Raw genomic sequence first — 22,040 nt, 5'->3', positions numbered from 1 at the left:
GAAATGACAAAAGGGAAAATAATTCCATTTGCTTTTCGGTGCTCTTCTGTATATCGGTAAAACAGAAAACTAAGAAGTGTAAATTTGAGTCTTACTTTGGGAAACGAGTTTTAACATCTTTATCTCTTCCATCAAATCAGCCTCTCTCGTGCCTTCATTTTTTTTGTCGCTGTCATATCTCCTAGTTCTCATCAACAAGCAATTCTTTTATATTTAATTTGAAAGGGGAAGAGAGAACTGTGTCGACTTGTTTTGATTTGGGGGGGAAAATGAGGATCCCAATATCCATAGCTGCTCTCCTACCCAAAGGGGAGTTCGAATTGGAAGAATTCTTTAAATAGTTAGTTGTATCATAGAATGTTATTTATAAACAGGTCTGTTGGGTTTTTTTTTCTTTTACAGAATTGGTATTCTTCATTTCTGTTGTTTTCTTATTTTAATATTTTAAAGAATTTAAAGTACTGCCTTGACAGAAGTCAGGGGGTCTAAGGATATAATGATTGATAAACTCTGTAACTACCAGGGGGTGCTGTAAAGTTCTCAGCCCAACCAACCAACTTCCTGAATTCTGAATATTATTTTGCCACTGTTGCTGAAAAGAGTGTTATCTCATTTTGTGAAGTACCAATCTGCAGAAAGGAAATTCTAGGTTCTGACATTGTTTCAGATCATTGATTGAACCATATCCACATCATCTGCCATCACGTTTCTGAGAACTTTATAGAACCCCCTCCTACATTTGAAATACATAATTGAAAAAAAGTGAAGGGAAAGGATATAGGTTAGTCAGCTGGGCCAATTTTATGATAGGGTGGGGGAAACAGTTTTTTGACTCATAAGGGAAGCCTGCACCCATTGAAGCTATTACAGGTCATCCTCAAAAACCCTGTGTCTAACATCAATTGTATAAATAAGGGTCATACTGAAGGAGTCAAAAAGACAATTGTTAGGTAAAATAGTCAACTGAAAACATCTACAGAACAATACCTTTTAGATGTAAAATGTTCTCCAGCATTTTGTTGAATAGAAGACCACATTTTTACTCTGGCTTACACTGCATTCTGTTCTGGAATTCCTACTTATTTGGAATCTTCTCATATTCTCCTCCACCCGTCCCACTAAATTAGATCATAGCAGGTCAATATGCTTGTAAAACCATTGGTTATGCTTCATTCTGTTGCCTTGCCCCTTCACTATGAACTCCTATCCTAAATATAAAGAAGGTGCCAAAATGTGAATATTCTCCTTACTTCCAATCAGTAATTGCCCTCTATCATGATGGTTTCTACCTATCAAAGTTACCAGAGGCTTTTTTCCCCCCTCCCTCTGCTATCTGAGCTCAATTGTTACTGTAGTTGATAATGTTCTTTGATTTTCCTCTTTCAAGATGATGGTCACTTAGCAGGATAATAAGACTCAGACTAAATAAACTTTATTGCTAAGACAATATTTTTCCAAAGATAGAGATTTCCTTTAAGACAGTAGGAGCGAATATTGATGTTACAGATAGGCAAACGCCTGGCATCTATAAACAGTACCTACAAAATAGGTACATAGAAGTTATCAGTTCTCACTTAGGTGCCATATATACAATCACACCTAGTGGTGACTAAATTGGACTTAGGTGCTTGTAGGTGTCAACATCTTAGGCACCCCCTATTTATGCCATGGTTTTCATGGACAAATACTGGCACCTAAGTCCAATTTAGATGCCTGCATTGAAAACATGTCCAAGATCTGCCCACAATCTACCAATAACCATGCCTACTTTCTGGTAGGTGCCTACTACCTAATTAACCCCCTCTTTTACGAATGCATATTTTTAGTGCCGGCAGTGGCAGTAACTACTCCAATGCTCATAGAATTCCAGGAATTAATTTTTTTGCCTATTATGAGCTCACTATTACTCATTAATGATGCCAATTAAGCTAATTTAAAAACTTAGGTGCCTAGATTGGTTAGACACGCTGACCTAGGCATCTAAATTCAGGCACTGTTTAAAGAATCCAAGCCTAAATGTTTATGGTAAGTAGTAGATTATCAATATTAGCTCAAGCCCATGAAGAGATATCATCCTATAGACCTAATCTATCATTCATCTGTTTGTTCCTTGGCATTCATAGAAGCTGTACTGAGGCTGTGAGGATAAGAAAATAGAATGACGAGTCTTCTTTAAATCTACAGTATATGAAAGTAATGATGGGGAAGATTTCCATAAACTTAGCTAAACCCCGTATGGAGCAATTTCTTCATGCTCTTCTTAATGCTTTCTGCTAGAAATAAGCAAATCAGATGTCATTCATAACACAGTGATAATTTTCTCCCAATTGGGGAAGGGGTAAAACACGGATCTGACGGACCTCGCAGATCTAAACCCGTACGGCCTTAAAAATCTGAGGTCCGTGTCGGTCCATGTCCGTGGCACTTGTAGTTTCTGTCGCTGACAGACCTTGATGAGATTTTAGCTCTGACGGATCCGTCTCAGCATAGGGAGGGAAAAGTGTTAGAATCCATCAGCGCTAAAATCTCTTCGAGGTCTGTCAGAGCCAGAGACTCGTGCTGGAGTTTGGAGACTTCTTTTCCATAACGCACGTCCAAAACCTATGTCCCCGCTCTCTTGGCTTCTGCTCTGCCGCTCCAGCACTAGCCTCTGGCTCTGACAGACCTCGAAGAGATTTTAGCGCTGACGGATTCTAACACTTTTCCCTTCCTATACTGAGACGGATCCGTCAGTGCTAAAATCTCATCAAGGTCTGTCAGCGACAGAAACTACAAGCGCCACGGACATGGACCGACACGGACCTCAGATTTTTAAGGCCGTACGGGTTTAGATCCGCGAGGTCCGTCAGGTCCGTGAGGTCCGCGTTTTACCCCTTCCCCCCAATTGTATAAAATTTATTATCCAATGCCTTCCTTCTAAATTAGGCCATTTAGGGCTCCTTTTACGAAGATGTGCTAGCATTTTTAGCGCACACACTGGATTAGCGTGCGCTATAGCGCATGCTACCTGAAAAACTACCACCTGCTCAAGAGGAGGTGGTAGCGGCTAGCGTGCTTGGCATTTTAGCACGTGCTATTCCGTGCATTAAGGCCCTAACACACTTTTGTAAAAGGAGCCCTTAGTCATTCTCCTATTTAATGCCCACTGATGAAAGCTTTTATAAGCATTCAGAATGAAAAAGAGGAAACTTACCTGGTGTACTTGGTTGCCTACACTACTGTTAATTTCATTTTCATTAAAAATAAGTTCTTTCTTCTCATTGGTGCCGTTATCAGGTAGTGTGCTTGAATAGCTTGCCTTGGAGAAATGAAACGGATGTGTCCCACTGTCTATTGTTAAGCAGCCATCGTGAGAGTAAGTCTGCAGAAATGCTTTCACCCCTTCGACACCAACGTACTGATTTGTGGGAAGAGCGCTAAAATTAGCAAGGGAAGATTCGAACATTTTAGATTCTCTCCAGCGACGGAGCCTGACGGCCAACAGTAGTGTTATAAAGGAAAGAAACAAGCAGGAAATAGCAGCAATGGCTATCACCAAGTACAGTGTTAGGCTGGAGTCGGCATTAGGAGGAGGTGTAGGACTGTTTAAGTTAGAAAGAATTTCAGGGATGCTGTCAGCAAAGACTACGGTAACGGTGACTGTAACAGAGAGAGGCGGCTGTCCATTGTCCTTAACTAAAACAGCAAGAATCTGCTTGAGATGATCTTTCTCTAAATTTGAACGAGCTGTCTTGATTTCTCCTGTATGAAGTCCTATGGTGAACAGGCCAGGGTCTGTTGCTCTCAGCAGGTGGTAGGACAGCCAGGCATTCTGACCAGAATCAGCATCAACAGCCACCACTTTAGTTATCAAAAAATCGCCGTGGACAAAGCGTGGAGCCAACTCCAGTCCAGTGGAGCCTTCAGTGGAAAATGAAGGATATAATATTTCCGGTGAATTATCATTCTGATCCTGTATAAAAAGAAAAACGGTGATATTGCTACTGAGGGGTGGGGAACCTCTGTCTTCAGCCATGATTTGGATCTGAATCTCTCTAAACTGCTCATAGTCAAATGAGCGCAAAGCATAAATAACGCCATCGTTAGAGTTGATGGAAACGTAGGAGGAGATAGGTACTTCCTGGACGTCACCTTCCATAACTGAATAAGTAATCTGGCCATTCTGATCACAGTCTGGATCGCTGGCAACCGCAGAAAAGACGGAAACCCCTGGGGGATTATTTTCCATTATGTAGCAGGTGTACGACGTGTGATCAAAAACAGGCGGATTGTCATTTTTGTCTGAAATCTCCAACTTGATTGTTTGGGTTGTATAGAGAGGTATCGCTCCTTTATCTTTGGCTGTAATGGTTATATTATAGTCTGCAGCCTTTTCCCTGTCCAAAGTTCTTGCAGTAACTAAATTGTAATAATTGCCAGACGACTTTTTAAGCCGAAAAGGTAGGTTCTCTGGAATGGAGCATGTCACCTGACCATTCTGCCCGGAATCTCGGTCGTGCACGTTCAAAAGAGCAATTGCGGTGCCCCGGGGACTGTCTTCGGCGACTGGACTGAAAAGAGACGTAATTGCGATTTCTGGAGCGTTATCATTTTCATCAAGAACCTGAAGCAAGACTTTAGACCTGGAAGAGAGACCTCCACTGTCCTTCGCCTGAACCTCCATTTCATACAACTCCAGTTCTTCAAAGTCCAATTGTCTCTGAACTGATATCTCGCCAGTCTTGGAGTCCAGGTGAAATGTATGGGAAGCCTTGTCTGTAATTTTTGAATACAGGTAGCCTATCTCTGCATTAATCCCTTGGTCTTTGTCGGTGGCTTTCAGTACGGTTACCACTGTGCCAAGCGGCACATTTTCCCGGACAGTCACTTTATATAGAGATTGATTAAAAATGGGGGCATTGTCGTTTACGTCAAGAACAACGATGCGGATTTGTGCCGTTCCTGATCTGACTGGATCCCCTCCATCGGTAGCCGTGAGGGTTAGATGGTGAACAGCTTGTTGTTCCCTGTCCAGAGATCTCTCAAAAACTAGCTCGGCATGTTTCACACCATCAGTTCCCGTTTGCACATCCAGAATAAAATAGTCATTGCTACTGAGTTGGTAACTCTGAAGAGAATTAACGCCTATATCTGGATCCAGGGCGTCCAGAAGATAGCGCGTTCCTTGTTGCGTTAACTCACTGACTTCCAATACTATTTCCCCATTAGGAAATGAGGGAGAATTATCATTAATATCCCGAATCTCTATTTCACTCGTATAGATTTTCATTGTATTTTCAACAAGAATCTCTACATTTAAAATACACCGAACCTGTTTTCCACAAATCGTTTCTCTGTCGATTTTTTCTTTAATAACCAAATGTCCATTTTTCATATCAAGAGCAAAATATTGCATCCTACCTTCTGATATTATACGGACTCTGCCATCCGACAGCTCTCTTATATCCAAACCCAAATCTTTTGCAATATTTCCCACAATAGAACCTTTTTCCATTTCTTCAGTAATGGAATAGCGCAGCTGTCCAAAACCGGTTCCTCCTAGGATAAACATTATAAGGCAAACCAGCGTTCTTACTGTGGGATCACTGTGTCTTTGCGCCGCCATGAACTCAGCCTCTCGCCACTCCGATTGAGTCAGTTTTCCAGCGTTATTCCTTCAGTATAAACCCGTACTCCAATGAAGATTTGATTTAGCCCGGATCAGGCTAAGAGCGATTGTAGGGTGACGTTCCTTTGTGTTCTCAGACCCCACTATTGTAAAGTCTGATCTTTTCTTCTAGGTTTCTTTTCATTGGAAAAGCAGTGAAGGAATATTGGATTTCAAAATGGTTTTGTATCAAACTGGTGAACAGCGACGCTCAGAGGTTCAACATATAATTGCATGAATCTCTGAAATATTTTATATTAAATCTTTAGCTGGTGTGGTCTCTGCTTTGAATAAATGGGCCTTTAGATCAGATGTCTATGCATTCGCTCGCAGATAAAGACTCTTTAATAACGAGTTAATAAAGAGGATCTTACAAATCATAATGTGTAATTTAAATTTTTGCCTAGTGGTTTGCAAAAAATCCCCATAGGCTAAGAATGTGTGACTCCTTCGCTTTTGCTCGCTACACAGGTGTAATTTCTCAGACTGATAAATTGGTTATTCTGCTGTATAACCCTGTTTTACCGTCTCAGCATGAGTTCGCTTCATAAGTGGAACACTTTTTTTTATTCTTTTAGAACATATCAAACTAAACAAAAGATTAAGTATTACATAATGGAACAAAAAAATCAGCCGAACTGCTTAAGAATGTCGAATTCATTTGATCATTTGAGGGCTTGTAAAATTATATTTCAGTGTTATGGATTAAATCATATAAAATTCTGCGTGTTTGGTTCTACAGAATTAACTCATTAGAAAAGAATACTGCCAACCAAGATCCCAACTTAAAGGGACACTGTGTTGATTGTAATGGTATCAATATCTCAAAAGGTTTCCATCTGAGTGGTTCACTCACAGCAATGATTATTAGAGAAAGTCAAGGAATCCTCACATCTTTCATTCCAAGGAGCTGAAGGCCTTGGTAAAAGAACAGCTAGCTCTATGGAGCCTATGGAGCCTATGGACCAAGCTGCCAATATCATTCAAGTGGCATACAGAACAGTAGAGGAAAATAGAGCAATATTAGCACACCGATGTACTGTAGAAGTAGAAGCCATGACAGGGGTTGTAGAGGAGATTGACCATTCCCCTCTAACTCATGTCTTGTAGACAAACTCAAACGCAAGTCCATAGGTTCTGCAGAAGTATAAGGCATTGCAGCAACTCTAAAGGGGGCTGTTTGTTCTCTTCAACTTAGGTCCTTGAGGGAACTGATCACATAAATAAATATGCTATTTATGAAGGAAACATCCAAAAGTTCCGTAAGAATATGGAATTGCAACCTGGTAAGTCTAAAACTGGCATGTCCTCATCTACAATTGTATTAAAATGTGCTTTGCCCCAACCAAAACATATCTATGGGCAAAGCCGCAAAGCCGCAAGGGGACCTATCTGTACATGGTCCTATATAGATAAAGATTAAGAATTCAAGCTTAAGTTGTATTCTCTACAGGTATATATTTATACTATTACTGTTCTCTGGAGTCAGCATTAGACTTATCCCAAATTACTTCACCCAGAAAAAACACCTCACTGTCTTCAAGAAGACTCATAACAGCCCCCCCCCCCAAAAAAAAAAAGTCTAAAATCTAAGCATTTGTTTATGGGGCAATTTCTCCAAATGGGTTACTTTTACACATAGACAGGAATGAACATCACTTCTAAGCCAGGGCATTTGGAGAATAATCTCAGTCTCTCAAATTTATTGCTAATGCAAGCTTCTTTCTGGAGTTCATAAGATATAACACATATAGGCAACTTATCCAGGTGTGCTTGGAATTTCTTTTTGATCCAGCCTGTGACACAGTGGTGTAGCAAGGGTGGCACCCCCTCCCAGCCCTCATCTCTGCCCGATGCTAATTCCCCGCTCCTGCCTGCTGCATGTGCCCCTTCACCTGCTCCTTTCCCAATCCTGTCTGCCATGTATGCCCCCTTTACCTTCCCTTCCCCCATACCTCTAGTCGAAGTTGTTGCTCACAGCAGTCAACAGCATGCTCCTCATGACCTCGTTGACTGTCCCTCTGACATCACTTCCTATACATGGCACCCAGAAGTGACATCAGCAGGAGAGCCAACAGAGTCACAAAGAGCATGTTGTTGACCATTGCAAGCAACTTCAACTAGAGGTATGGGAGAAGGGAAGGGGGCACGTGTGTGGAGGGAAGAAATGGGAAGAGGCAGTGGGGCAGAGAGGAGGAGTTGTGACAGCGCCCCCACCAACATGGCACCCAGGGCAGACCACCCCATTGTTCCCCCCTTACTACACCACTGCTGTGACAACCAAAACAATGAGAAATATTTCTGTATCTTTCTGTCACATTTCTTGGTTTTGAACTGTATGATTCAAGTAATTGGGACCGACACCTCTATAATCAATGCTGTTCTGGTGTTTCTTTTTCTTATATATCTGCCTGTCTTCTGCATCCAGCTTTTATCAGTCAGGATGGGAATGTCCCAGGTGATCCTAACCTCTTCGTTTTTGATAATTCTCTTAGGGTCTTGATCTCAATGCTTTCCGGTACACTGATGTTTTAATCCTTACAGAGTTTCCACTGAATGAAATGTGTCACCTTGTTGTGCTTTTCTGTATAAAAAGTTTCTGTTATCAGCTCTTTGCAGCCAGCCACATTATGAGTAATGGTTTCTAGCTCTTTCTACAGAATCTACAGATGTCTGTTGCATCAATTTTCTCAATGCTTGCTGTAAACCACCTCATCCATAAACTGCTGTCCTGGGCTGCAACTATCAATTTGCTCATCCTTAGGTTTCAATTCACCTCTCCTTAACCATTCACAAATTCGATATTGATCCATGAATGGTTTCTCAAGTAACATTTTGTATTTCCTATACATGTGTGGAAGCAAATGTGTCCCAGTCAAAGGCCCAGTAAATGTAAATAGATACTTGTAGATACTTGTAGAATACTTGTAGGTAACATTAATGTAAGATTGAATGAGCATCTTTTTGGCAGTATCTTTGTGTCTTCTTAGAAAATATATTCTTTGAATAGCTGTACCAATGTGGAAGCTTAAACAGCTGACATTGCTTTGTACACATGAAGACCATCCCTGTGCTGAGGATGTGATCATGGCTGTGCTGCAAGGTTATGTTGAGTGCTTAGTTTTGTTATTCATGCTCATTAGCATGATAAATAGATATCAGGGGTTATTTGCTTATAATAATTTTGAAAGGACTGATCTCCATTTATGTAAAATTGTTTGGGGTAACTGATTTGTGACAAGTAACCTTTGGTTTTCACACTGATTTTTTTTTCCAGTTTGGATAATATGGGTCCTGTATGTTTACAGAAGCAGGAAAATGTCTGTTGGATGGGAATCCTAACTAGATGTGATTCTGTCTCAAAGTCCCTCCTTGAGGGCCACAATCCAGTCAGGTTTTCAGGATTTCCCCAATGAATATACATGAGATCTATGTGCATGCACTGCTTTCAATGCATATTCATTGGGGAAATCTTGAAAACCCAACTGGATTGCGGCCCTCATTGGGGAAATCCTGAAAACCCAACTGGATTGCGGCCCTCAAGGAGGGACTTTGAGATCCCTAAGAACTATGAGAAAGGTAGGATGGGGCTTGTACAGTATACTGCCTTTTTGTGGTCACAGATTCAAAGCAGTTTATGTATATACAAGTACTTATTTTGTACCTGGGGTAATGGAGTAGTAGTGTTGGGACTTGATCTCACAGCCTCTAGGTCCAGAGGCAGCAACTCTACCACTAGACCATTCTAGAAGTGCATTGCCTTCTTATATCTTCCCATAAACTTAGCATAATACAATAAAACCACCATTGTACAATTTGAGAATAATTCTGTGGCATTGAAATAATTTTTTCAACTGAGAAATGCTTCAATATACATTGGAGAATACAATACTGTGTCTTTAAAAGAGACTACTTTTGCTATCATGTTGCATTCTTCTGTTGTGTTTGAACAAGAATAACTACAAAAAAGAACAACAAACAATGTATCCGGGGTCTGTTCCCATGATATTCATAGAAGAAAAACAAAATGTAAAAAGTATATTCTTCAGCAAGATATAAAAAGATTAATTTGATCTGATGCTTGCTTAGAGTTGTAGAGTAGAGAATGACATGGTGATAAAATTCATCACCGTTCCTGTCCCCGCGGATAACCGCGGGAAATAACCCCATGTCATTTTCTAGTGTCTATTTCAACCTCAGTCCTTCTACACCAGCATTCTTTAAAGCAAAGCTTGTGGGTCAGTGGTTGTGGCCATTCATACTCTGATTCTTATGTGAGCCAAGGATAATGAAGCCATTGTGACATCACTGATGTGATTGGCTCTTAGGCACTGGTGGAATGAGGCATTATGACATCACAATATCTGGATACCAGAGACTGTCATTCTTTAGTGTCTATTTCAACCTCAGTCCTTCTATACCAGCGTTCTTCAAAGCAAAGCTTGCGGGTCAGTGGTTGTGGCCATTCATATTCTGATTCTTCCCTCTCTCCTTAAAGAATGGCATGAAGATGGTTTCCCGCGGTTATCCGCGGGGATGGGAATGGTGATGAATTTTGTCACCGTGTCATTCTCTACTGTAGAGGGCCATTTTCCAAAAGGATGTCTAAGTCTGACTTGAACATTTTCCACTAAATGTCTAAAGTTAGAACAACTATTACTACAGTACTATTTATTATTTCTATAATGCTACCAGACACATGCAGCACTGTACATCAAAGTAAGAAGCATAGAAATGTCCACTTTTGAAAGACAAACTGCTAGATGTCCAAATATATATAATTTTGAAAATCACCTAGTTGAATGTCTTGGCAGTTAGGATGCTAACTTTATACCCATGTTCGACCACAGAAATGTCCAAGTTGAAAATGGACATGGGAGTGGCTATCATTGTAATGGATTGGCCACACAAACATGCCAACAGAACAGTGGGACATCTTAGAGGGCACTGCTGTAAACTTCCCAAAACCTACTAGACTCACCTGTCTACCACCACAATAGCCCTTATGGTTACAGGTGTCACTTACAAGTATATGGCAGTTGAGTAGGATGGAAGATGCATAGAAAAGTCTACTGGATGAGGTGGTGGAGACGGAGACTGTGTCTGAATTCAAGAGAGCTTAGGATAGGCACGTCAGATTTCTTAGAGAGATGAAGAGATAATGGCTATTGCGGATGGGCAAACTGGATGGGCCATTTGGCCTTTATCTGCCATCATGTTGTCTGCCAAGTAAGCTAATCAGGGCTTTAACTTCTCTGTGGAATTTATCTCCATGCCTTTATTTAGGATTATAACTACCATTACATGCAGATTACCTTTTGTATTTTCAGAAGCATAAAAAAATAATTTTACTTCTCTTTTGAACTGAGGTTCCAGTACTTGATGAGTTCCATCCTCTTTTTATTAAGGGGTCTCTTGTGTTATCTTATACCTTTTTGAATTCCACCCAAGGAAGTGTGGAGATGATCAAGAAGAAGGATAACAGATAAACAGGAATCACAGTGAAACTCACTTCCTGACAGAGCTTCCATATGCTATCTTGAGCACTTGTTAAAGGTTGAGGACCTTTTCTGAATCTTACATCGACAAAAACATGTAGCATTTGTACACAATATTTAAGGACTCCTGCCAAAGGCACATGCTGAAACACAACCATGTTGAGCTATTGAATAAGGGCTCTTTTCAGTGTGACTCTGTGTAGATTATCCTTTTTCTGGCCATCTTCATTCTTCCTTGGACTATGTAATCTGTGGAAGCTAGTTCTTCTTCTTGTCTCTTCTTTGAACTTCTTCACCATTTTTGTCAATGTTATTTTCTCCAGGAGGTCCTGCCAAGCATCCACCACTCTTTCTGTGAAAATATATTTTTGATGTTGCTTCATAGTCTTCCTTGTTCCAACTTCATATTGCATTTCTTAGTTCTATAGCTTCCTTTTTTACGTGTTTGTCTGAATGTGCATTAATACTGTCCATGTATTCAAAATCTTTCCTCTTTCTTCTCTAGGGTATACATATTTACTGTAGGTCCTCAAGTTTCATCTTATATGTCTTTTGGTATAGACCACACATCATTTTCTTTGGACTTACATACCACAGTATTACAAGTAAGACCTCATCTATGACCTATACAAAGGCAGATTTATCTCCTTTGCCTCTTTCACTACCTTGAAATCATCAGATACTTTTACCCTGAGGTGTCTCTCTGGTTCCTCCACTTTTCTCCCTCCTTACCCCTCATACAACTCCGCTGGATTTCTGTACCCCAAATGCATCAATCACATGAAAGTTTAACTGTTAGAAATTCAAATAGTCTTTAACTTTTTTAGATCACTTCTCATTTTGTGAGCCCATTAGAAACAGAAAAAAGTGCCTGCATATAATATATGTAAACCGCTTTTGTTGTACCTACAGAAAGACTCTGCTTTGCTAGCTTAATTGCTGTCTGATGTTTCTCACCTTTTTATTTTATTTTGCTGCAGACTGCTTGCCTGGAGCTTTTCTCACTTGATGCCAGCAATCTGACTCTGCCCACTGCCTTTCCGCTGTTGCTCTGCTCCTTACTGCTTGCCCAGTGTGCCCTTCGCCTGATGCCAGCCATCTGACTCCACCCACTGCCTTCCCATCATTGCCCCAAACCTTGTTAGTGTTTATAATCTGCCTGCTAGTGGTGTCCACACCAAAGGAGTGTACACAAGGAGCAAGTCATGCTCCTTGTGCAAGTTCCTTGGGGCAAGTCTTGAGATGAGTCTCTTTTTGACTCATTTTATTGTGTCTTTGCTTATTTTTGGTTCCTTCAACTCATTACATATGCCTCCTTTATACTCTCAGTCCTCCACAAAAAGCCTATTAATTCTTGTTTTGTGGAGGAACTTCTCCCATTTCTCATGGTTTACTGATAGAATTTAGGTAAGAATTCCTTATTGATTGTTTACCCTTTCACCATCCTTTAGTTTTTTTTTTCTAAAGCGTGCTAGCCGATTTAGCATGCAATAAAAGCTATTCTATGGATGTGTCAGCATTTAGAGCGCGCTAAATTGGTTAACGCGCCTTAGTAAAAGACCACCTTAGTTAGCATTACAATAGGTCTTCAAGATTCTTTCCCCAATACTGTCTCTTCCTTTTTTTCTGGTAAACTGTCAATCTGTAAGGAAAAAGACTTCTGCTATTTTGAATCTTCTCTCTTCCTTCCCTGATCCCATCCTCTATCTTATAGAGATAGTTAAAGAGGGGTGAAGAATCCTTTCTCTTTCAATGTACTTGTTTTTTGGAGTGTGCCATTTGTCTTGCTCTGGTAGTGGTGTTGCCCTTTTTTGACCTTCTATTCATGCTCAGGAACTAATGTCTGATTCTTTCATTTATAAAGTGTTCCTTTTACAAATTCTTCTTCACGTACTTCTAATATACTTCCCTTCTTCACTCAATCTAGATACTTGGAACTCATTTTCTCACATTCTGTCCCTTGTTGCTACTCTCTATCCTATTCTTCTAATCCTTGGTGACTTTAATTGGATACTCCTATGAATTCTTATGATAAGGCCTTTCTTTCCCTATTGACAGATCTTACTTTAAAACAACATATTTTGTTCCCTACTCACCATGCAGGACACATACTTGATCTGGTAATTTCTTCATTTGCCTCTTCTTTTATTTCTCTTTGAGACTTCTGATTCACCCCCAATTCCTTGGTCTGGCCACTTTTTTATTTAATTTCAGCTAATAGTCCAATTTAGGGTATTCCCTGCTCCCTCAGGCTCATCATCGGTAATCTCAAAAATTGATCCATCTACCATTTCTTCATTTTGTACTCTTTTGCCTCCTGACTTTGACAGCTTTCCTCTTGACTCCCAAGCTTCAACATGGAACTCAGCTCATGGTCAGAGCCTGTCTAAAAAAAACCTCTACCACTAACCCCACTACCTATCTCCCTAGATCTAGATGGATTCACTCCGGTCTCATTCTGCTATGCCATCTCACATGACATGCAGAAAGGCGATGTTAAAAACAAAGAAAAGCCACTCAGTCTTTCATTTTATACACCTATAATATTTTATCATTTTCAAGCCAAAAAGTTCTATTTTTCTTTGCAGATTCAACATGCTGCTAACAGACCAAGGAAACTGTTCTCTATTTTCCATGACCTTACTACTTCTCCTAATATCACACAGACCTCAAATTGTTCACTCACTTCAGAGGATCTTGCCAACTTTTTCAGCACAAAGGTAGCAAAACTCCGCAATCAGCAACCACCAGTCTCCTTGGCTCCTGATACCTTTTCAACCTTCTTCCAACTTCCTCCACCAGCTGGTAATCTACCAGTTTCTCCCTCTTCTTCTGAAAATGTAGCAATATCACAGACATGGTCTTTCACATTACTTAACTTGACCTCTTTTACTAAACTAGTAAATCCCTTTCATAAAAAATACTCTTCCTTTTGATCCCATACCTTCATCATACATTTCTGAAATCCGCACTGCCTCATTCCATATATCTTCTCAATGATCTGTAATACTTTATCCAATGGTTTATTTCCAACTGTTTGGAAACAAACAATTGTGTACCCCATACTGAAAAAAATATTATTTGATCATGAATCTCCACAGAATTGTCATCCAATTTCAAATCTTCCATGTCTTTCAAAACTTATGGAACAAGTTGTTTTTAAGCAACTGACAGATTTCATAGAAACAAAAACATCCTTTATCCCCCATCAGCCTAGATTTCAACCCAATCACAGTTGCGAAACTCTTTTGAATCCTTTTTTAGTCTGCATTAGATAGGGGCAACATTACAATTTTAGTATCTTTAGATTTAACATGTGCCTTTGATGTGATTGATCACTTTATTCTTCTTGCTCAGCTTCAGAACTTTGGTATTACAGGTTGTGTTCTTTCTTGGTTTACCTCTTTTTAAAGAAATCATTCATTCCGGGTCCTTTTCCCTGACCATCACATGTGGAGTTTCCCAAGGATCTGTTCTTGCCCCTCTACTCTTCAACATTTTCTCCAGTTGGTTGGCACTTCTAATTCAGGAACAAGGTATCAAGCTATTTTTTATGCTGATGACATTCTATTGATTCACGAGACAAGTGCTTCATATCCAGACATCTCACCTCTTACATGAGCTTTATATTTGATCTCTGACTGGATATACTGTATAATAATAGATTTTTTTGTAGCCCTTCAAAATCTCTTGGCTGCTGGATCACTGGTAAGAACCCTGCCCCTAACTCATCACCTATTCTTTTGAATACACTTCTTTCACTGGTTATTCAAGTCAAACATCTGGGTGTAATTCTTGACCAATAGCTTCCTTTGAACACCATATCACTACAGTAGTCACATTTTGCTTTTACTCCTTAAGACAGCCTAAACCTAAACTCACAGAGAAAACTATAATTTATTCATCTGTTCTTTCAAAATTAGATTACTGCTAGTGTTTATGCAGGATTCCCTCAAACACAAATTTGTAGACTACAAACAAATCAGAACACAGCCATTTGTCTCCTTTCTAATGCTTCATGTTTCGACTGTCTTACCCCTTTATTCCTTCAACATCATTGGCTTCCTATCTCATTCCGTATTCAGTTTAAGATCCTGATTCTGACTTTCAAATCCATTCATGGCAATAGTCCAGCCTATCACTCTTCTCTTATCTGCACTTACTGTCCATCAACTTACTGCCAAACATCCTCATATCCTTCCAATTTGTTCAGTCCATTATGAGCTGACCAGCGACAGAGACTTTTTTTGTATCTCACTTTCCCTCCGGGATTCCCTCCCCACTACAGTTCATCTTGAGTCAATATACTTGAAGATCAGAACCCTTTTGAAAACCTACCTTTATGAAAAGGCTTTTTCTATTCAGTTGGATGGTTCAGGGGCTTTAAGGGTCTACGAAGAATGCAGTTTGTTAATTGTTTTTTAACTTTTTATTTTATGTCTCCTCCTTTGCTATCCCCTTAAGTTTTGATCTATACTGTAGTTCCTTTCAAATTTAAAATTTTATTGTTACTATAAACCACCCTATTGCCTGAGGAAGGGTAGTATATTAAATAAAATTAAACCATAAACCATATATCAAATCTATGACCCTTTCTACCCTCTTCCTTCCTGTTTCCTCAGGGTTATCTATTCTGTTACATATCACTAGTTATAATATGAAAAGAGATAGAGAAAAAACTGTCAATGGAAAGCATTCCAGGGCTTCCTCTCTTACTTACTATGAGGCTCTTGTGAATATTTTTAAACATTTGAAAACTTTCACCCCATTTCCAATCTTCCATTCTTTTCCAAGATCCTACTGTAGGAAAACTGGTTCTCTCTCAACTCAAATCCTATCTTTAAAATACCAACATTTTTCACTCCATCCATGCAGCGTTATATCAGGAACATAGAACTGAATCACTTCTTTTACTTTTTAATGACACCATCCATTCTGCCCTGGACCAACATGGTTCTTTGATTGTTGTGTTTCTTGACCTCTCTTTTGCCTTTGTCTTGGAAGATCATTCTGTGATTTTGTTCTCTCTTGGTCTCTAAATACCACTTTGAGCATATGTGTCAGGTCTCTCATACTCATTCCCTCTCACCAGGATTTCCTCTTAATCTGGCATCTTTTGTCTTTATCCTTGCCTCTACTCTTATTAATATTTTCCTCTCTCCTCACTGTTATCCAAGAACAAGGCTATATCCCCATCTATTATGATGATGAATCCAAATCTTATTTCATGTTATTGCCTTGTCCTCTCTAAGTTCCCTTATTTTCTGCTTTCACCTTATCACAATATCTTCGAATATGAGGCCATTTCTTTCCTCAGACCTTATACTCTTTCTTTCCCCATCTATTGATGATCACTCTCATCCCTTCAAAGACTCAGTGAAATTGCTGAGTGTCCTCTTTATACTAAACTTTCTTTCAAGCCTCAAATTGATGTGTTCATCTTTCTTTGCCCTTCATTGCATCCATACTTTGAAGGAAAGGCAGGAAAGGGGAGATATGATAGAGATGTTTAAATACCTATGTGGTGTAAATGTGCATGAGTCAAGTCTCTTTCATTTGAAAGGAAGCTCCAAAAAGAGAGGGCATAGGTTGAAGTTAAGAGGTGAGAAGCTCAGGAGTAATCTAAGGAAATATTTTTTTACAGAATGGACGGTAGATGCGTGGAACAGTCTCCCAGAAGAAGTGGTGGAGACAAAGACTGTCTGAATTCAAGAACGCATGGGATAAGCAGATGTGATCTCTTAGAGAGAGGAAGAGATAATGGTTACTAAGGATGTGCAGACTGGATGGGTCATTTGGCCTTTATTTGTCATCATGCTTGTATGTTTCATATTATTGTTCCTTTATCGTTTCTCTTTTATTCACTCTATACTTATTGCCCTCATCATTTCCCATCTAGACTACTGTAATTACCACCATGCTGGTCCCCATCTCCATTCAATAATGCAAATTCACCTCATTCAATTTACTACAGTAAAGTTCCTCCATTGTGCACATTGTTTTGATCATATCATCCCTCTCCTGTCTCCATCCATATTAAGCTCAAGATCTGCTGATTTTTGAAGGTCACCTTCCCTCTGCCCCTACCTATATCAACAGCATTCTCATTCCCTATGCTCCCACCCATTCTCTCTGCTCCTTTCATAATAATCTTCTTGACTTCCCTTCTCTTTCCCCTCTCTGCTTAAATATTTCCCATGAATCTGCCTTCAGCTATCTTGGTCTCAAGCTTTGGAATTCTCTTATTTTCCAGATTAGAATCCTTCTTCCCTACATTTTTCCAGATTAGAACCCTCCTTCTCTACATTTAAACTCTTAATCAAAACCCAGCTCTCCTCGGCATAACCTTCCTCTTTCTTTCTTTCTTTCTTTCTTTCTGCTCCCTATGTGTTTTCCCCCTAAGACTTTAAATTTGTTTTGATAACTGCTTAGTTGCCACGCTTTGGCCCATCTACGTACAGTATATCAAGTTGCAGTACATAACTAAATAAAATAGTAAAATTTGTTATTTTCTGCTAATGTGGATCAAGAACTGGATGATGTGACTGTTTAACTAACCATAATGAAACATCACTCACTCTCTGTCACTAAGACCACCTGCTCTGCCAACATCCCTCACCCCCATTCTCCCCTCTTCATCTTTCTCTTTCCATATGTCCTCTATCCTAAACATTTTTCTTAGTATTTTTTCTCTTTCCTTGATATTGTTTTATTTTTTTTAACATTATAAATGACTTTGCAGTGCTAGGTGAGAAGCAGTGCATTAAATCGAATAACCCAAGGTTCCAAAGTACTAGTCAGAAAAACTGATGTACCATCACGTTCTTTCCACTCATCACAGAAGCATTTACTTCAACTACCTTCTTTGAATAAAGTGAAATTGATTAAGACACAAAAAAGGGCATTTTGTTATGCAGATTCTACAGCAGTTTGTGGAACTGTTTGCCAGTTGAAATACAATTCATACAAAGTTATATGAACTTTTGGAAGTTATTGAAAACTTGGCTTTTTACTGAGAGTTTTGTAATGTAAATAGAATTGGATTATTAGAAAATTATAAACTGAATGCTATGGTAATATTTACTGATAATGGGTGGTGGATATTGAATACTGTAATGAAATGGTTTATTATTGGGAATTGTTCAATTGTGATAGTTTTTATTATTATAATGATAATTTTATTGCATTGTGTGATATTTTAGCATTTTTAAATTGCTCTAGCACTTTAGTTTGAGTAGTATATCAAGTATAAATATTTTGGAAGCCATCCCAATTCTTTTTAGATACTAAAGTTGGAAGTGAAAGAAAAGGATAATTATTAAGGTTTTCCTTTTATTCTTATTTTATTTCATTTCAAATAGTTATTAATATTTTAGAATTTTTGAAGATTCTTCCTACTTAATCATTTTCACTATTGGGAGTCTAAGTAAACCACCAGGTTGGGTTGCTGTGCTATGTCTCATCAAACCTTATAGAAGTATCACACTAACAGATGTAAAAATATAAATATAGTACAAGGAATTGATCAGTAAACACAGGAAAGGCCTTTTTATTCTCAATGGAAGTATGGTTACCAATTGTCAAATTAAAACACATACAAAACATATGAAAATTATATAAATTAGAAGGGCTACAGAATGAAGATAAAACCAACAAACAAAAAGCAAGTGAAGATGTCCATTCAACCATAAAAAGTTTAATTGTATAACTTGGGTCCCAACCAGAATCCTAGTTTCGTCATAAACATATACCTTCTTCAGGGGACACTGTCTTTATCCACTGATGAGATGTAAAGAACCTTTAATGATGGGTGTATGATGCTAAATGAATTATTATTATGTTGATGATTGTACTTTGTAAGCCACTTAGATTTAAGCGGGTAAGAAATTTTAAAATATACATAATATTTACAATAGCTGTGATTGAAGAAATAGCTCTCCAGCATATTCATAGGAAAAACGTTGATGCATGATCAGCACTCGACAAGGGTAAGTTTTGTAGATTAATTTAGCCTCATACCCCCATCATTAAACGTTCTTTACATCTCATTGGTAGCTAAAGATAGTGTCTCTCGAGGAAAGCACATCATGTTTATGCCGAAATTAGGATCCTGTTTGGGACCCAAGTTACAGTTATACTTTTATATGGTTGAATGGACATCTTCACTTGCTTTTGTTTGTTCTTTTTATCTGTGTTGCCTGCCAAGTTACTTACCTTTCTCTTTGGACCTATAGAATGAAGAAGCATGACACAGTTGATGACTTTTTATTTATGTGCTTTTATATGTATTTTAATTTGAGTTCATAGAAATAAAGATTGCTTTGTCTCAAGGTTTCTTTTGCTCAATATGTTTTCTTTGTGTTGGACTTTATGTAGGGTTTCTGTTCCCTTTCTTCTGAGAAACATGACGCAGAACATTTTAAAGAGTTTCTGCTTTGGGGCAATAGATGTGTTAATAACTGGCGATACCTCATTATACCAGAAAGAAGAAAACTCACCTGATTCATGGCCTCCTTTTCATTACAAAAGATGTCTAGAGCATTTCCGAACTCACTGGAGCCTATCTTCTCAGACCGCTGGTTATAGGTGAGAGTGTTTGCATCACATCCTAAAGGGAAGTTAATCTCTCTTTTTTCAGAGTTTGTGGCTAAGCAAACATCCTGGGGGTAGTTTTGAAGGAAAGCCCTGGCGCCATCAATGCCCGCAGGAACTGCGCCGAAGTGAACGCTGGAAGCGTGGTAGGTCTGCAAAAGTCTCCACTTGCGAAGCTTCAGGACCAGCAACGCTATTATAAACGTGAAGAATAAACAGGAGACCACAGCAAGAGCGACCACTAGATACAACATGAAGCTTGACTCAACGTCAGTGGCTGAAGACGTCGACAGGCTGCTCAGATCAGATAGTGCTTCTCCAACGCTGTCTGCCACCACTGCGGTGACAGTGACTGTGGCAGACAGAGGAGGGTGGCCGTTGTCTTGAACTAAGATCGTGAGGGTTTGTTGAACGGCATCCTTCTCCTGAAACAAGCGGGCAATTCTGATTTCTCCCGTGTGAAGTCCCACCGTGAAAAGCCCGTGATCTGTGGCCTTCAGCAGTCGATAAGACAACCATGCATTTTGTCCCGAGTCTGCATCCACAGCGATTACTTTCGTCACCAGATAACCTGTCCCGGAGGAACGTGGAGCCAACTCAGCTCCAGTAGAACCGTCAGTGGGGAATGAAGGGTATAAGACTTCAGGAGCATTGTCATTTCTGTCTAATATGAAAATAGCTACTGTGGCATTACTGCTGAGAGGCGGGAATCCCCCGTCTTCAGCTTGAATCCGGAGGTGAATTTCTTTGATTTGTTCATAATCGAAAGATCGCAGTGCGTATATCACACCGGTCTCTGGGTTCATGGAGATGTAGGACGATAAAGGCACTTGATGAATATAACTTTCCCTCATGGAGTAAGTGACCTTGGCATTTTGATCCCAGTCTGGATCGGTGGCTTTAGCACAAAACACTGACGAGCCAGTGGGATTATTTTCCGCCAAGTAGACTGAGTATAAGGGTCTATCAAAGGCAGGTGGGTTGTCATTTACATCTGAAATCAACAGGTGTATAATTTGGGTTGTGGAGAGGACGTTTACCCCGTTGTCTTTAGCTGTGATACTTATGTTGTATTCTGAAAATTTCTCCCTATCGAGATTACTCTTGGTAGCCAAATTATAATAACTGCCGAACGACTTCTTTATCTGAAATGGGAGATTATCCAAAATGAAGCAATTCACTTGGCCATTTTGTCCAGAGTCTCGGTCATGCGCATTTAGCAGAGCAACTATTGTTCCAGGTGGGCTGTTTTCCGCCAGGGGGCTGTAGAGAGACGTGATCGTGATCCCTGGGGCATTATCGTTCACGTCTATCACTTCTAATACAACTTTGGATCTAGCCGAAAGGCCTCCGCCATCTTTTGCATTAACTTCTAGTTCATATAATTCCGACTGTTCAAAGTCCAGATTCCCTATAACCGATAGTTTTCCGGATTTTGAGTCCAGCTGGAATATCTGCAAATTCGTGTCTGAATTTTTGGTAAAGGAATAGCTTAACTCCGAATATATTCTTTCGTCCCTGTCTGTAGCGCTGATGGTGACCACCTCGATACCGACAGGCAGATTTTCTCTGACGGTCACTTTATAAAGGGTTTGGTTAAAAACGGGCGCATTGTCATTTGCATCCGTAACAGTAATGCGGATTTGAGCAGCGCCTGATTTGACTGGAAGCCCTCCATCACTTGCTGTAAGGGTAAGATGGTGGACAGATTGTTCTTCCCGGTCCAGAGATTCCTGAAGCACCAGCTTTGCATAATTTAAATTGCCAGCTCCCGTTTGGATGTCTAGTGTGAAATGCTTACTTTTGCTTAGATGATAATTCAGAAGCGAATTAACTCCCACATCAAGATCCTGCGCGTTCTGCAATAGAAAAGACATCCCTGGTGCGGTATTTTCACTGATATCTAACTCTATGTTCTCATTTGGAAAGCTGGGTGGATGGTCATTGATATCCTGGATTTCAAGTTCAACTGCATAGAGTTTCACCATATCCTCAACAAGAATCTCGATATGTAACAAGCATTGAACTATTTTACCGCACACTAGCTCTCTGTCAATTTTTTCGTTGACACATAAATGTCCGCTTTTCAGATTCAGAGCAAAATACTGAGGCTTACCTCTTGAAACAATGTGCACTCCATGCATCGGCAACCCCTTAACATTTAAATCCTTGGCAATATTTCCAACTGAAGAACCCACTTCCATTTCCTCAGGAACTGAATAGCGAATTTGTCCAAAGCTCATCTTCCACACCGAAAGCATTGCAAAGCAGAACAATACTCGATCTGCTTGTGCACCTGCCAT

At 39.6% G+C, this 22,040-nt stretch overlaps 2 protein-coding genes across 2 annotated transcripts; both read right to left on the bottom strand.

Annotated features, from left to right (window-relative positions):
• Nucleotides 1–2,095: 2,095 nt before the first annotated feature.
• On the bottom strand, nt 2,096–5,605 carry LOC117351853 (protocadherin gamma-A4-like). The gene is made up of 2 exons (XM_033927703.1): nt 3,194–5,605; nt 2,096–2,137 (listed from the first exon to the last, which is right to left on the bottom strand). Exons 1-2 carry the CDS (start codon nt 5,603–5,605, stop codon nt 2,096–2,098), a joined length of 2,454 nt encoding a protein of 817 aa, XP_033783594.1.
• A 2,732-nt stretch (nt 5,606–8,337) lies between these two features.
• LOC117351852 (protocadherin gamma-A10-like) lies at nt 8,338–22,040 on the bottom strand. Its single transcript, XM_033927702.1, has 5 exons — nt 19,644–22,040; nt 19,360–19,373; nt 14,090–14,210; nt 13,916–13,977; nt 8,338–8,743 (listed from the first exon to the last, which is right to left on the bottom strand). The coding sequence occupies exons 1-5, from the start codon at nt 22,038–22,040 to the stop codon at nt 8,338–8,340; spliced, it is 3,000 nt and encodes a 999-aa protein (XP_033783593.1).

The sequence above is a fragment of the Geotrypetes seraphini genome, chromosome 18, assembly GCF_902459505.1.
Source record: "Geotrypetes seraphini chromosome 18, aGeoSer1.1, whole genome shotgun sequence".
Taxonomy (NCBI): Eukaryota; Metazoa; Chordata; class Amphibia; order Gymnophiona; family Dermophiidae; genus Geotrypetes; species Geotrypetes seraphini.
The sequence above is the reverse complement of the archived record's forward strand: the minus strand, read 5'-3'. Positions and strand labels throughout refer to the sequence as shown.

What these genes read in the sequence shown, in the direction of transcription:
- LOC117351853 (XM_033927703.1), bottom strand. Translation starts at nt 5,605, where the DNA reads ATGGCGGCGCAAAGACACAGTGATCCCACAGTAAGAACGCTGGTTTGC. An exon ending in TAGGCAACCAAGTACACCAG is followed by an intron (nt 2,138 to 3,193) that starts GTAAGTTTCCTC and finishes TTATCCTCACAG; the next exon opens with CCTCAGTACAGCTTCTATGA.
- LOC117351852 (XM_033927702.1), bottom strand. Translation starts at nt 22,040, where the DNA reads ATGGCAGGTGCACAAGCAGATCGAGTATTGTTCTGCTTTGCAATGCTT. An exon ending in TTCAGAAATGTATGATGAAG is followed by an intron (nt 13,978 to 14,089) that starts GTATGGGATCAA and finishes CTACATTTTCAG; the next exon opens with AAGAAGAGGGAGAAACTGGT. An exon ending in GTTGGAAGAAGGTTGAAAAG is followed by an intron (nt 8,744 to 13,915) that starts GTATCAGGAGCC and finishes ATAACCTTGCAG; the next exon opens with CACAGCCATGATCACATCCT.